At 42.9% G+C, this 16483-nt stretch overlaps 2 protein-coding genes across 4 annotated transcripts in view; both read right to left on the reverse strand.

Annotated features, from left to right (window-relative positions):
• Positions 1–205: 205 nt before the first annotated feature.
• The window catches only part of LOC310803750 (guanine nucleotide-binding protein G(i) subunit alpha-3-like), a 17489-nt gene continuing 1211 nt past the window's right edge, over positions 206–16483 (reverse strand). Inside the window, exons 1-9 of one of the 2 annotated variants that reach the window (XM_083668620.1) lie at positions 9557–9774; positions 8981–9105; positions 8683–8725; positions 8370–8511; positions 7893–8050; positions 3963–4091; positions 2985–3114; positions 1915–2068; positions 206–1411 (exon numbers count right to left, since the gene is read on the reverse strand). In XM_083668620.1, the coding sequence (XP_083524746.1) occupies positions 1221–1411; positions 1915–2068; positions 2985–3114; positions 3963–4091; positions 7893–8050; positions 8370–8511; positions 8683–8725; positions 8981–9105; positions 9557–9561 (1077 nt within the window). In that variant the 5' untranslated portion in view covers positions 9562–9774 and the 3' untranslated portion in view covers positions 206–1220. Of the gene's footprint in view, positions 1412–1914; positions 2069–2984; positions 3115–3962; positions 4092–7892; positions 8051–8369; positions 8512–8682; positions 8726–8980; positions 9106–9556; positions 9775–16483 lie in introns of those variants that run through there. The other variant, XM_083668621.1, reaches the window with a different exon arrangement.
• Positions 10935–16483, reverse strand: part of LOC310803749 (G-protein coupled receptor 61-like) — a 6781-nt gene continuing 1232 nt past the window's right edge. The window contains exons 2-3 of one of the 2 annotated variants that reach the window (XM_083668619.1): positions 15578–15675; positions 10935–14334 (exon numbers count right to left, since the gene is read on the reverse strand). In XM_083668619.1, the coding sequence (XP_083524745.1) occupies positions 12709–14118 (1410 nt within the window). In that variant the 5' untranslated portion in view covers positions 14119–14334; positions 15578–15675 and the 3' untranslated portion in view covers positions 10935–12708. The remainder of the gene's footprint in view (positions 14335–15577; positions 15676–16483) is intronic. The other variant, XM_083668618.1, reaches the window with a different exon arrangement.

Below are 16483 nucleotides of genomic sequence, written 5' to 3' on the forward strand. Positions count from 1 at the left end.
TGCACCCTTTAGCTTAGTATATGCCAATATATTATCAAATAATTGTAAAGAGTATTTGCTTTTTATTCAAAAATGAACATCTACAGTGTTCAGTTTAAACAACAAAGTTTCAATGTCAAAATGGCAAATTGATAGCAACTTAAAAGCGGTGAACTATTCAAAAGGAGAGGCATTTTCCTTTTCAAAAAGGCTATGAGGCAAAACATTTTGTAGTTAATAAGGCCATTGTCTTTATGATCTCTTCACAAAATAGTTATGTACAGAGACAATCCATGGAAAATATGCAACAACTTTCAAGGCAGATACAGTATATAACCATAAAAAGATTAAAAAGATTTTCTTTAAAAAGGGGGTTTTAAACATCGGAGAATGCCATGCCATTATTTGAAAAATATCTGTTCATACAGTAACAGTATAATACTTCAGGTCAATCTGAATGGTGCATTGGATGGATCAAAGCAATCCACATTTTGCATGATAAATTCCCCCAAGAGATAGGAATACTGATAAACAATGGATAGTGGACCCTTAAAACTTCCACAAGAATAACACATTTTAAGTATGACAACATTTCTCAGAAAATGCATAATATTCAGTGTGAGGAGCTTTCTGGCGCAAAATGGCCGCCGTGGCATCATTATCCAAGTGGATGCTACACATTGGTAGTGGATAAGGTGAGTTACCCCCAATACAACGTAAATCACTTTGAGCATCTGGAGAAAAAAACTATACAAATCCAATCCATTCTAATCATTATTATTATTATTATTGATCTATTTACAATGCAGGTAATAAATACCTTGTAACCCTTTAAAGACAATGCAGAAAGCCTGAAAAGTGAAAATCTTTTGAGAGATTAAGAAAAATATGGCAATAACAGTCAAAAAACGTGTGGCGAAACCACTGACATGGTGCAACACTCAAAATGAATATTCCACTTTAGAAGTCAGTCTTTTAAAAAGTCCATAACAGCACTGGTATAGAAAAGCAAAGCACAAAAGTGCTATATACATCTTGAAATTCAGCATACCCATGATAACAGTGTAGCTTTAACCCATTTGTCTGTCCTCTGTCTGCAGCTATTGTTTGTCGTTCCGACTTATCGGCAATCAGAGATGTAAAAGGTAAAATAAGCAATGAGTGACTGATACATGCAAATGCATTAGAGGATCCCAATACAAAATGCCAGCACCTTTGATGACAGACAGATTGTATGGGTCTCAGTACAGGCCAACCTCCTTCAGGTTGGCTTTGATGATGACATCAGTGACAGCATCGAAGACAAACTGCACATTCTTAGTGTCAGTAGCACAGGTGAAGTGGGTGTAGATCTCCTTAATTTCCTTCTTCTTGTTCATGTCCTCAAACTGGCACTGAATGTAGCCTGACGCATCTGTGTATTCATTTTGACCTAGAGTAGTGGAGAGGTATATATTGTTATTATCAATCTATAACCTCATCTATACAGTAATTCTTACAAAAACATGCAAAATACACATCATTTCAAATGAAAACATTGATATGTGCAAACTTGTTGTCCACATACACCAAAGTGTGCCTCCTGGCTACAGTATGTCCATATCTCAGACTCAATCTAATATTCAATATAAGTGTCATAAGGGTCATTACTCAGACATCACCTCAATAAACTAGAGTTCATTGTGTACGGTATACAGTACTTAAGCACTTCAGTGTGGTTATTATAACAACAAAATCCCACAGGCAGTTGTGGTATGAACGGTCATAGGTAGTCACATTTCCTGTGGAACCTCTGAGCTTGAGCTGTCTGCTGCTGTCTAACCTTGTCTAATCAGGCCCTCCCTGGTACAATAGGCTGCTTTGTTAAAGCCAACCAATCAAAGAATGTATCTGTTTCGTAAAGCCTTATCTTTTTTTAATAAAGATTTCACCAACCTGAGTACTCAGGATAACAGATGGTGAGAGGGCTCTTTAGAATCTTCTCCTCAAACAGGTCCTTCTTGTTGAGGAAGAGGATGATGGAGGTTTCCGTGAACCACTTGTTGTTGCAGATGGAGTCAAACAGTTTCATGCTTTCGTGCATGCGGTTCTGAGGAGAGAGCAGTGCATCATGGGTCAGCACATAAGGGGACAGACATCATAGGCCATCCATTGGTTTTTCTGACACAACCACATCACTTCCCCCAAAGCCACAGGGTTTTGCAATTAGTCAAATCAAACGACCCAAAACTTTCTCAATATTTTTAAAGGAGAAATCTGGATTAGTACATCATGCTTTTAAATCAAATTGGTTCATCAATGCTTTTACTTTTAAATGTATAATATATATAGCCATTGATTCTTGAATAATAAAACTTATAAATGTCTCATGAGCTTAGTTCAACTGTTTTGCTCCATCAGGGCCTGTCACTGCTGACCTAGGATCAGTTTAGCCTTTTAGATCATGATGAATAACACTATATATGACAGGTGGGGACCTGAAACTAGTGTAGGTCAGCAGATTTTGTGAATACGGGCCCAGAACCCAAAATATAGGCTAGTTTTACTCCATTGTTTGTAAACTGTACAACACTGTATAGCTTAAAACATGTTTAAAACTATCATTTTGATCTTGTGGATGGTCAGTCCTTGCATCCATAGCTCAGTCGATGAATTTGAGTGGTTACATTTCTCCAGCCCCATGTCTCAGCTGTTTACCAAAAAAGTGGAAGGGAGACCCCTTTGTTATTGTTTGAATCCCAGATTGCCCCTTTAAGCAATAAGGCCTACAGTTTCTACACAAAAAACGGAGCTCAGCTAAAAAGGCTGTTTTATCATACAATCCCCTTCGATAAGTACTGATCTTATGTTTCATTGACTTGTATTCCACCTAGGGCCAGGAGTATTTACTGACCTGACCAGTAGAAATACACATGGTCAGGACTACTATTGGCTGTAATCAAACAGCACCAAAGATTGAGCACTGGGGTTTGTGACTGGAAATGCCTTGAGATGGTCCCTCTTACCATCTCCTCATCCTCAGCCAGTACCAGGTCATAGTCACTGAGTGCCACACAGAAGATGATGGCTGTGACGCCCTCGAAGCAATGGATCCACTTCTTCCTCTCTGACCGTTGTCCTCCCACATCAAACATCCTGCAGTGGGGGAGAGTGGGAGTGAGAGACAGTGAAAGTGAAAGAGAGTAGGAGAGACAAAAAAATTAAAAGAGGAAGTGAGAGACTGACAGGCAAAAGAATAGAAAGATAACCAGTGGGAGGGTGGGAGGTGAGAAGCAGCCCTACAGGGGAGCAAGTGCCTAAAGCTGGGCAGACACTACACAACAGAATTTATCGGCTGTCAACGTGAGTCATCTGCAGTGTACTTGACGCCTTGACTCGCATAGTATGAGTTGGTGAACCACATGAAGAGAAGACACGATCTGATTTGAATTGTCAGAATTGTCAGAATTTCCTGGTCACGGCTCCTCTCTACTCATGCAGTTTGAGAGGTGCTCCGAGACGATATATCAACCAATGAGAATCCTGGATGTTGTAAACAATGGTAACGCGCAAGTTTGGAACCATGCAGTACTTGAATACTTAAAAGAAGAGCTATATAACACTAATATTACAATTCCATGAAATTGACAAAAAAACTTGTGGAGCTCTGGCAGGACCAAAGCAACATTTATATCTATGGCTACAGCTGAAATGTCTTACTATTTCGTGGCAAGCACTTGTCGTTGTCCTGGAAATTAACAAACATTGAATGGGAGGGTGAGTGGGGGCTCAGTCACATCGCCCAGTGTGAGAGCTCCCATCGGGTCTGCTCAAGCCTTGTACATTGCGTAAAGACAGCTTGACATGGAGAATTAGTCTTGCAATATGAGACCGTCTCATCGGTTGGAATTGTCTGCGTTTGTGAAAATCGCAGTGTCCTTCTGGCTTAAGTGTTTGTCACTGAGAGAAAGTGTGCTAAATGCTGCGTTGAGGTCATTACTGACTTGAAGTACAGATCCTTGAATGTGAAGTGCGTCTCCACGATGCCGGTGGTCTTGACTCGCGTCCGCAGGACATCCTGCTGAGTGGGCACGTAGCTCTGCTGGGATATCCTGTCCAGGTCATTCAGGTAGCTGAAAGGAAAAGAGGAGGGACATTTTCTGGTTCTGGTTTCGATATGATGGGAACAAAACATGAGAAACAAATGCAAAAAAAGAGAGAAATACTGTGCCCTCCGTAATGGGACAGTGAAGCATTTTTATCTTATTTTGGCTCTATACTCCAAAGGTTTGGATTTGAAATCAAACATTTACTATGGAGGTTAAAAGTAGAGATTGTCAGCTTATATTTAATGGTATTTCAGGGAACCAAAGGTAAATCGGGTAGATTCATATAATATCCAAAAAAGGCACTCATGTTTACTATTTGGTCAACAATCCTTAACTGCCTGAAGCCTGTGAGAAGTCAATTTCCTGTATGTGCATACAGTATACTGCATACTGTATGTGCATTCCTCTGCAGCATACTTGGCCAAATAAAAGAATTCTGATTCTGACCCCACCAGCCACTGGGTATCTTCTCTGGTGATGCTCTGCCAGGCCTGCAGCCATATGGAGCACAGTGTTAATTCAGGCGGGGAACTCTTAAGTCAACGGTGCAGCTTTCTGTCACGTGACAGAACAGCTGGTTCAGATGTACGCAAAAACACCATCACATGTTCAAGGGACAGGGGTTGAAAGGGATGGTTCACCCATATTACAAAAACACATATTTGGTTCCTTACCCTGAAAGGAGTCTACGGACAAGGGCAGACTTCAATCCACACACTGTTTATCTGGGCACTGTAACTAACAGCTGATTGTTAGCAATTTTTTTTTCTTCCAAAAACCCAATGCAAGTCAATGGAACCTAAATTAGCATGTTTGAAATGTCACGCTCAAATCATCTCAAAGTCATTTAGATCAAGTAATTGATTATTTTCAGAGAATTTGAGATGATTTGGGCATGAAATTTCAAACATGCTCCACCCGCTCGGTCACTTAGTTTTGGTGCCCTGAAATTGGGAGATTTCAAATCCAAACATTTTGAGTATAGAGCCAAAAGAAGAAAAATGCTTCACTGTTCCATTACATACACAGGGCACTATACGCAGGGCACTATACGCAGGGCACTGTATTCAGACCCCTTCACTTTTTCCACATTTTGTTATGTTACAGCCTTATTCTAAAATAGACTCAATTCATTTTTCCCCCTCATCAATCTACACACAATACCACATAATGACAAAGCCAAAAATAGGTTTTTAGAAATGTTTGTTAATTTATTAAAAATAAAAAAACGGAAATATCATATTTACATAAGTATTCATACCCTTTACTCAGTACTTTGTTGAAACACCTTTGGCTGCAATTACAGCCTCAAGTCTTCTTGGGTATGACGCTACAAGCTTGGCACACCTGTATTTGGGGATTTTCTCCCATTCTTCTCTGCAGATCCTCTCAAGCTCTGTCAGGTTGGTTAGGGAGCGTCAGTGCACAGCTATTTACAGGTCTCTCCAGAGATGTTAGATCGGGTTCAAGTCTGGGCTCTGGCTGGGGCACTCAAAGACATTCAGAGACTTGTCCCGGAGCCACTCCTGTGTTGTCTTGGCTGTGTGCTTAGGGTCATTGTCCTGTTGGAAGGTGGACCTTCACTCCAGTCTGAGGTCCTGAGCGCTCTGGAGCAGGTTTTCATCAAGGATCTCTCTGGACTTTGCTCCGTTCATCTTTCCCTCGATACAGATTAGTCTCCCAGTCCCTGCCGCTGAAAAACATCCCCACAGCGTGATGCTGCCACCACCATGCTTCACCGTAGGGATGGTATTGGCTAGGTGATTGGCCTGGTTTCCTCTAGACGTGACACTTGGCATTCAGGCCAAAGAGTTCAATCTTGGGTTTCTTTAGACTAGAGAATCTTGTTTCTCATGGTCTGAGAGTCCTTTAGGTGCCTTTTGGCAAACTCCAAGCGGGCTGTCATGTGCTTTTTACTAAGGAGTCGCTTCCGTCTTGCCACTCTACCATAAAGGCCTGATTGGTGGAGTGCTGCAGAGATGGTTGTCCTTCTGGAAGGTTCTCCCATCTCCACAGAGAAACTCTGGAGCTCTGTCAGAGTGACCATTGGGTGCTTGGTCACCTCCCTGACGATGGCCCTTCTCCCCCTATTGCTCAGTTTGGCAAGGGCAACCAGCTCGAGAAAGAGTCTTGGTGGTTCCAAACTTCTTCCATTTAAGAATGATGGAGGCTACTGTGTTCTTGGGGACCTTAAATACTGCAGAATTTTTTTGGTACCCTTCCCCAGAGCTTTGCCTCGACACAATCCTGTCTCAGAGGTCTACGGATTTCATGGCCTGGTTTTTGCTCTGACATACACTATCAACTGTGGGACCTTATATAGATAGGTGTGTGCCATTCCAAATCATGTCCAATCAATTGAATTTACCACAGGTGAACTCCAATCAAGTTGTAGAAACATCTCAAGGATGATTAATGGAAACAGGATGCACCTGAGCTCAATTTCGAGTGTCATAGCAAAGGGTCTGAATACCTATGTAAATGTGATATTTAAGTTTTTTATTTGTAATAAATTAGCAAACATTTCTAAAAACCTGTTTTGGCTTTGTCATTATGGGGTATTGTGTGTAGATTGATGAGAACATTTTTTCTACCCAAATTTGTCCATTTTAGAATAAGGCTGTAACATAACAAAATGTGGAAAAAGTGAAGGGGTCTGAATACTTTCCGAATGCACTGTACCTCCACAAACCTGATTTACAAAGAGATCATTCCCAAAAGAAACTGCTGAACTGAGGGTACAACATAAACCTGCCTGACTCATGCAAATGAGGACATCGAAGGAGGAACACTGTACAGTAACAGTACATACACTACACTATCTTTATATAAATATATCCTGTACAGTAACAATACATACATACATACTCTACACTATCTTTATATAAATATATCCTGTACAGTAACAATACATACATACTCTACACTATCTTTATATAAACATATAGTGTACAGTAACAGTACATACATACTCTACACTATCTTTGGCAAAAGATTGCTCTACATTTGTCTTGAGTCGCCAGGGCTGTTGTGTTTCCAAAACAAACCCAGCAACTTGCACAGAAACTTGCTTTTGCCCTTAGGGCATTCCAACTTCCCCATGTCCGTACAAGTAGCACTCTTGCTTAAGCAAAGTTGCCGCAACCGCTCTGTCTATTACAGTGTTCCTCCTTCGATGTCCTCATTTGCATGAGTCAGGCAGGTTTATGATTTGTGGGGGATTTTGTTAGCGCCATACCGATCCAGCAAGAACTGGCTTTTTCCTGGTTGATAATAATATCACTGCATTCTTCAGATACCATGAATCCTCACCTATCATTAAATACATGTTTGGCATACAGGTATTTAATGATACAGGGCAGCCCTGACCACTTGTCCTTGAGGCCCGATAGCGCAAGGCCCGATACCGCGAGGCCCGATACCGCGAGGCCGTGTAATGGCCTGACTGGCCACTGCTATGCCACAACAGTCTCTAGAGTGGTGGTTGTGGTTATGGAGTAGGAGAAATTATCTTATCACTCTAGGGCTCTCTAGAGGCATAAGAGTCTCTTCATTCTATCGCATGGTGTGGAAGTCGACACTAAAACAGTATGTACTTGCAATCGCCTGTAATGAAAATGAATGGATCGGAGAGGCACACTATGCCCTCATATCCCAGTGGAAGCAGCGTGAAACAAAGGACAGACCGAAACTTCACATCATAGTTATGGGCATGTGCAACAGACACGTAAATATAGTGACAATGAAGTGTCAAGTCACATCATGCAAAGTCACATCATGCAAAGTCAGCAAGATTTCAATCCAATCTCAAATATATGCTCTTACTAGGAGGCGGAGTCGTTAAGCTGGTACTCTCTGGACCTGCCAAAGCAGATTTGGACCCCTCCATCCTGCCATAACCTCATGATGACCCCCGCCAGTTCAGGGGTCATGACCCCTTCCTCGGCAGAGCTGGCCAAGGCAAAGAGCTGTCGTGCGTCGTCCTGGAAACAGAGCACAGTTACTTACAGGAAACACACTCACTACCAGCCAGTCATCATGGAAAAACCATGGTAGAGCAACAATAAAATGTAACCCACAAATGGAGATGTTAGGTTCAGTTTTTAAGTTATTCACTGATGTGGTTTCACAAAGTTTCACAAAGTCCCAGCAAAATACAGTGTGTACTTCCTTATTGTCATAATTGTAATCACACTGAAACCAGACTAACTGTGGATTATCTAACCAGTTACTTGGCACTGGTTACAATGTATAATGTAAAATTGTCATGTGCTGTGTAGAGAACCTGTGAGGCTGACTCACTGAGCGTGCAGAGTCTCCAAAGTCTATGCCGAGCCTGCCCATGGCTCTGATGATGGCGATGATGGACTGAATGGTGTTGCTGTAAACCACCACCCTGTACTGGCTGCACTCTTCCTGAGAGTATCCATCCTCATGGATGATTCTGAAAGCAGAATGTGAAAGTTGACATGCACTGACATGCCTTGAAACACTTCAGATTCTATAGGCTATTTCTTATTGGTTCAGGATCAACTATCATTTCAGTGTCATGGATATGAATATTTGATATCTGATCTGACAAGAGAGTATACTGTACAACTGTTGAAACACTTACTTCATCTGCTTTACAATTGTACTCTTCCCAGACTCACCAGCACCTTGAAGTATAGTGCAAATAAGAAAGAAGACAGACATGATTAGGCAATTTCTAACACTTCCATTAGTAACAGAAAGCATGTAGACTAAATGCGTAATGATTGTGTATCAACAAGAGCTACCCCCCCCCCCCCTTCGGTACAGAATCCTGATATTCTTTGAGACCCGATAACGGCTACATTTATAACCACACTACCGTTATTTTACCATGTAATCATAAGTTAGATTTAGCATGAGGCAATGGGAAAGCTACTTACCGAGAAGCAACAGTTTGACTTCGCTGGACGCCTTTTCACCAGCCTCCCTCAGATTGCGATCAATCATTTTACTTCTCTCCATGGCAGCTTTATCTTCGGCACTGAGTGTACAACCCATTTTGAATCTAAAAAAGCAAACAGTACAGCTAAAGATATCTAAAGATCTAGTTAACGATTTCGCTTTGACAAGCGGTCACAGCAAATCGTACTGGTAGCTACTGCAACCGTGCGTGTTCACCAACGGAATAGCGTTCTACATCCGATTTATTGTAATTATGTAGACATAGATATTTAGACTCATCGCGGAAATAACTGACGGTATGCCCCTATCTCTAGATTATCTCGATGAATAAAAAACTAGAAACAGATGGATGGATGGTGGTCCATGTCAACTAGTAGGTACGACACATTTTTTTTAAAGGAAATGTGCTAGGAGCGAGCATGAGAAAATGAACGAGGAAAAAAGGCGTTGGCCAGCCAAGCCAGCAACTCATACTGTATTTCAATTAGATTTCAAACAATACATCAAGACATGTACATGCAGAAGAGTCGTATTTGACGGAAAATGTAAATAACCTCATAAAGCTACCGTCAATGCGTAGAGTAGTGTTTGCTTGAAAGTTTCAGTTATAACTTCCCCTCCACCCACCCAAAAAAAAACTCATCAACACTTAAACTGGCTGAAATAGTCAAACATTTCTAAATACTACTGGGACTTCCCTACTCTATACGTATAGCTAGCCAGCAACAGCTAAAGGCTGCTTCCTTGTGGTTGTGAAAAAAAAGTCGGATAGTTAGGCCTAATTGCAAAGGTTTTTGATACAACCCTGCTGGTCAAAAATGTTTACTTTCAGCAGCATCACGTGACGCAAAAATACACGGAAATTCGGCAAATTGACTGGGGATGATGGGAAATTGAGTCCTAATCAACTTAATGGACAGGACGCATCCCCCTCAGCACTATTCACCACATGCACTATTCCCAGGCCCACATACATATCAATGACTGACAGGTTGCATTTAACATGATAACTAAATATTGGGGTGTCATTTGATTGTCAAAGTAATATTATTATTAATAAAAAGTGACATCATCAGCTCAGAAGGTGAGGTCTTGCAGGTTTCCAACAGGAAAAGCTCCTCCTACCACCTACTACTGAGAAATGTCACTGGGTATGTTGCCATGGGAATGGCAGAGCCTGGAAAAGCTGGGGGCGGGTTGACTGAGGTCCTTTGCTGAGGTGTGATCCTGTAGAGATCCAACATTTACCATGTGCAAACAGCAAGACAGTGTTCAACAACGCCATGGTTCATTTTTTGACAGTGATTTTCAATTTGTAGCCTACCTTGTTTTACAGTCTCACAGAGTGTCAGATTTACTTTGAGTTGAGGAGCAGAGATATATGGGTTGATTGAAGGCCTATAGGGCCTACCTCTCTTTCAGAAACACACACATCTTCATTGATCATTTCAAATGTGGAATATAGGCCTATTGTCAATCAAGGTCCGTGGATGATAGACAGCAAATATATTTTGTCAGCTATACCTGATTTCTAAAATCCAGTTCCCCTCCTCCTCTCTGCCTGTTTCACTCTCAGGATAGAATGGGTGAAAAGCTGTGATCCATCTGGCCCTTTGTTGTGACTGTTTTTCTCTTTTCTTTCACCTGAAGGTCAGATCACTGACTTTGGCTTTGAAGTTGAAATGTCGCCTTGAGGTTAGAGTGTTTGAACTGCCTCTCTCCCTCTCTCTTTCCACTGGAATATCAAAGCAATGAGGGAATTATCCACATACAACACGAATACTGAGCTATGAGGGACAGAGAGATCCAAATATCCCTTGGCACAAGTAGCTGTTGAAAACAGTTTCCATGAGACATCCTGAAGAGAGACCAAGGTTAGAAGGTGGCATATTGTCTGTGTCCTTAATCAATAAATGAGTCAAAAGCCAGAAATGAAATTAATAAGTTTAATTCTTCACTCTTGCACAATGCATCTACTTTTTTTCACAGGGTTTGATACCTCCTACAACACCAGTGTCACCTACCTGGACACCTCAACCAATTCTCCTTACAATGTGACAACAGCGCAGACTTGAAACAGTCGCCATAAACCTCTCACAGGAAGCCATATCAGGACAGCTTTTGTTAAGTCTTTCCTTGTCTAAGCGGCTGAAGGAAAGCAACCCCGGGATCAAAAATATGCGGCATGACTTTGAACACAACCTCTTTTATATCTGTACACTGTATGCTGCAAATGAAGTCATTCCTGTATTTGAGGTAGAGACCCTGAGGATAATCACTGCATGGTTTATCCTGCTGGATTGGCCAATCGCAACAGCTAATCAACATACACTGAAAAGACAATTACTGTATAGCCTACCATTTGAATACACCTTTGTCTTTAGTTCATTAATCAAAAAAGATCATCAATAATACCAAATAAGAATAGCGATAATCATAAATAATGACATTCGAGTTGACCTCACTAGGTGATAAACAGTTTCATAAAACATAAGATACAGCCAAATTATGTTTAACAACAGTAAAAAAAAATATCTAATTGTATATGAATGTGATGCAGTGCATCATCATATAACAGAAAAACCTCCATCTACCTGCCCATGTCAAAGAACATGGATAGAGAGATGATCTATTACTTTCTGGGCAAGCCAGAAGCACTTTAGTATGTGTTTAAAAAAAAAGACTGCCTACATCCTAAATGTGGTCACAATAAACCTGGCTTGCTTATAGGAAAACACAAGAGTATGCTAGGGAAAAGCACCAGAGAAAGGGGTACCTGCCCAGTGGTTTACATGTAAACAACAGGTGGCTGACCCATGGTATTTCTTACAGAGTGCTATTACAGTACTGTAGCTCTGTTATCTCCAAAAGGCACAACTTATTCTTTATCATAGAGACATGGTGTCTTTCCACAGGAGGCTTACTGTCCACTACAGTACATCCTTGCCATATAGAGGTAAAGGGGTCAGGAATATTATAATGTTTTCAGACATTACCTCTTTTGTTCCAACATTGGCTTCTTTGAGGTCGTTGCTGCTTAAATGCAGACTCAGTCGTAACACAGCTGTCAAATAATAATTAATTACCAGTATGAAATATCTGGTTAGTACTTGGGGGCAATTCTATTCTATTCTACTCTATAAAACTGCCCCTTTGCTGAAGTCACAAGACCTGATATAGTTCAAGGTAGTAAAATAAAAATCAGCTGACAGACAATTTTTGTGAGAAACTACCTCCGGGAGTTGGGCTCCTTTGAGACCCGAAAGGAAATTCTCAAAAGAAAAAGGTCAATAAATACATTCATAAAACTTTAAAAAAACTTTATGATCAATATAATTATGTTAGGATTATCAGCTGAAAGTTCATTGATGGCCTGATGCTCTGCAGCTGCATATTGTGCTATACTCTATGTCATCCATTTCAAATTCCACTCAGAAATACTAGCCTAAATTGCTCACAGGAGACTCTAACGGGGGTATATGAATGTAGATCAAATCCAATGTATTACAACTTCATAGGATGGAAAGTGAGGATGCAAAGAGCAACACACAATATGGAATCTAAATCAATGACTCAGCTGCTTTTGATTGTTGAGAGTAAAATAAACTCTCTTACTTGCTCACAAAAAGAACACATGAAACACACTGTTTTAAAATACTCCAAGAGAGTATTATCTTTTTAAACAACAATTGAATCCATAAAAACCCTAATTGTCTGATATAATATGGTTGTTCTTCATCTGGTGATGCTCAAGAAACTCTGACGTCTCTTCTGCGATCTGTCCGGGGATGCGGAAGTCAATGGGTATGGGTTGTGGGGGCTGAGGGGGCTGGGACTGTGCCAGAGAGCGGCATGCTTCCCCCTTTGGACTGGAGGTGCTGTGTGAGTCCTGGGGATCCAAGTTGCAGCCGGTGCCCTGGAGGAACTGAAGAAAATTCTCCTCTATGGATCCCTCACGGCTGGGCAGTCGGTCCTCTTCGCCTGCCGCGCGGCGGAACAGGCAAGGCAGATGCTTGCCCAGCTCCTCTCGGATCTGTCGGTTCAGACAGCCATAGAAGAAGGGGTTGGAGGTGAAGCAGAAGTAGGCGATCCAGGTCACCACCTCCTCCAGAGGGGCCAGTGCAGCCGGAGGGCTGGAGGCCAGGGCTGAGTACAGGTGGAAGGAGAAGTAGGGCAGCCAGCAGCAGAGGAACTGCCCGCCTACCGCTGCCAGTACCGCTGCCGCCTTGCCCCCACCAAAGGGCCGCTGAGGGGTGCCGCGGCCCGCCCCTGTCCCGGTGGCCGTCCCTGAGCTGGTCACCATGGTGGAGCGGCTGCTGAGCGATTCAGAGCGCCGGCGCCGGGGCGTGTCCATCCAGGTGGGCAGCGGCCCATGATGCATGGCGGCCACCCTCGCCACCTTAAACATGCTGCAGTACACCACCAGGATAACCAGCAGCGGGCACAGGAAGTAGACCAGCGTAAAGAGGACCATGAAGGCCACGCGGTTGGACCCTCCCCCCGTCCAGTGCAAGGAGCAGCGCCTGTGACCCTGAGCGGGATGTGAGGGGACAGCCCCGCCCCCTCCCCCGACCCCGACCCCACCGCCCTCCAGGAGAGGAGTCCTCCCGCCCTGTAAGGCCCAGGCCAGCAGGGGCAGGGCAGACATGGCCAGGGCTTTGACCCATATCCCCACCAGCACTGAGGCCACCAGACCCAGGGTCATCTTCACCTCGTAGCGCATGGGGTGTATGATGTAGTAATAGCGTTCCACGTTGATGGCAGAGATGGAGAGGATGGCGGCGCTGACCAGGCACACGCTGAGGAAGAGGTAGCTCCGGCACAGGGCTTCGCCAAAGAAGGCCCGGCCTGAGAGCATGCCCAGGGGCATCAGCACCAGGGCCGCCAGCAGGTCCACCAGGCACAGGTGGAAGACGAAGGCAAACTTACGCAGCTGCGGGGCCTTGGCGATGACCGCCATGACCGCCACGTTGCCCACCACGGCCAGCAAGTCCATGATCAGCATGGCAAGCAGCGCTAGCGACTGGGACAGAGCTCCGCCCTCAGGTGGTGTGGAAATGGACATGTTGGGCATGGGCTGTGGGAGAGGGTGGGAGGAGTTCCACTTCGGCTCCATCGTAGGGCGGGATGAGGCAGGCAGGCGGGGTCCGTCACAGGCCCATCACCCATCCTTCACAGCCAGAGGGCACGGTCTGGAACCAGAGGCTCAGTTCTGGGAGGAGGTCCAACAGGAGCACGTATGTAGCCAGCAGGGTAACACTTTGTTTGCCACCCTAGTGAAACTGGGTGGGGACCAAAAGCTCAACTTCCCCAGCAATGGAGACCTTTTTTCCTAAAGACAAAAAGAGACAGGATGAAATAAAGGACATTAGCTTGCTACCACGCAATAGAGGACACAGATATGATATAGGGCACACACTTTTTGCTCCTTTTTTGGGGGTAGTTTCTGGTTCATTGGCCCTGGTTTTAGGAGTTAATCCTGATCAGTACCATTTTAAGGATTCATTAAGGTGCCATTTTGTAAAAACCTTATCTCTCCTACAATCTGGAGAAAGCTAATCTCACCAATGCATTAATCCAAAACCAGCCAACAAAGAAGATAATCACTAATTCCTCAATCAATATGCAAGCAGAGGCATTTTCTATTTTCATTTCAAGATGCTGAAAACAAGCCCTGCATTTTGTAAACTGAACCATTCTCAGAACATCACACCAAAGCGAGAAGCCTCCTGCCTTCCCCTTTGGCAAATCACACCCAGGGTTCATGATTTTCAGTTTTTCATGGGAGTCATGAGAACAAAGTGATGCCTCATAAGTGTTCCGTAAACACTGCCATCCCCTAACAAACCACAGAGCCCTCAGGTGAGAGTATGTCATTGTGCTATTTCCAAAGCATCATATGATGATGTGTCACAGTCTTGCCTTCTCACAGAGAAGCAGGCTGAAGAGATCTAATTGATATGGTGCAATCCATAGATAAATACCACAATCTCTCCTCTGCAGCCTCAAGCTTCTCATAGGGGGAAGTCTCTTATCTCTTATCACTGGCTGAACTGCTATTAAAATGAAATATTGCACGAACATGATGGTAAACACATACAGTATTTACGTGAGAAGGTTGATCATAAACCAGATCCCAAGGGTTTGGTGTGACATTTTCAGAATTTTACAGCAGGGCAACAAAAAAAATAACTATATTCTGAGTTGATAGTAATTTGTAAAGAGTTTTTGTTAATAGCCTCCAATTCAATGCAGTTAAAGATCTCAGTCAGCTCCTTTTACCACTTGATAGATTTCACGAAGAGCTTTCTATTGACATTAAAAACATAAATAAATTGGCCCCAAAATGTCACTTACTGTAAAGTACACCCCTTGTGCACCAAGCCCTCGATACATGTGGTTACACACGCAGTATTTATGTAAGAAGGTTGAACTAAAACCACATATCATAATGAGGGTTTAGTAGATGTAAATCCATTTCAGAGGGCAGTGAAGTTTGCTTGAGAGAACCGGGAGCTGGAAGAAAGAAGCTTTTTGTACTGGGAGTAAGAGAGGACTGACAGTGAACAACTCACCTGGAGCTCTATGGCCCTGTCAAAGGCTTGATGTCTCCAAGAACACAGATCAACACTCTACTGCCTTATCAGACAAGATTACTCCTCTGGACAACTGACTGTCACAACAGAGAAAGAGAGGGAAGGTTGGCGGGAGGCAGGAGGAATATGACAGAGAGAAACAGCCATCAAGGAAGGTATATAGAGAGGCTGTTATTCTATGAGATGGTGGGTAAGAGCTCCATTATCTTATATTGAACGCAGTAATCTATAGTATATGAATTGCAGTCATGTGATGTATTGCATCGCATTTTAAAAAGGTCATTGTGCTGCTTATCATAATCACATTATGCAACTTGCAGTCCCCACTTTGATCCTGATTGGCTATAGGATACAGGTGGAGGAGGGTCAGACTCAACTCAAGCACACATCCTGGCTATGCAAACCACACCCACAGCCCTAACCAACATACTCCACCCCTTCTACCAAGTGCACTATGTTGGTTTATAGGTGCTGTATTGCTCTTAATTGGTATGATATGGTAGGAATAGTAATTGTCGTTCAAACACTGTCTTACGACTTGTATCTTCAATTGTGATAGGATGTTTCAGCTGTCCCATTTGGAACTATATTGCACGTAGTACATAGATACAAAAAACGAAAAAGGGAGGTATGTGCCTTTGGCATTGATACATGGTGATGTTAAATTGTTTATTCTGACCTACTTCTGCCCCCTTTCTTCCTCCTGTTCTTCCTCATCCTCCAAGTTCCAGTCTCTCCCTTGCAATAAACTGTCAGTTGACGTTCCTTTTCCTCTTTCAACTCGTATCTACTGTTTGCAAGGCTCTGGTATCGTAAAAGATCTACTTGTTTAACTACTTAAAGGTGCAATCTGTAATTCAAACATTAACAAAGTTCACTCCCACC

This window comes from Argentina silus (assembly GCF_951799395.1).
Source record: "Argentina silus genome assembly, chromosome: 4".
NCBI classification, from domain to species: domain Eukaryota; kingdom Metazoa; phylum Chordata; class Actinopteri; order Argentiniformes; family Argentinidae; genus Argentina; species Argentina silus.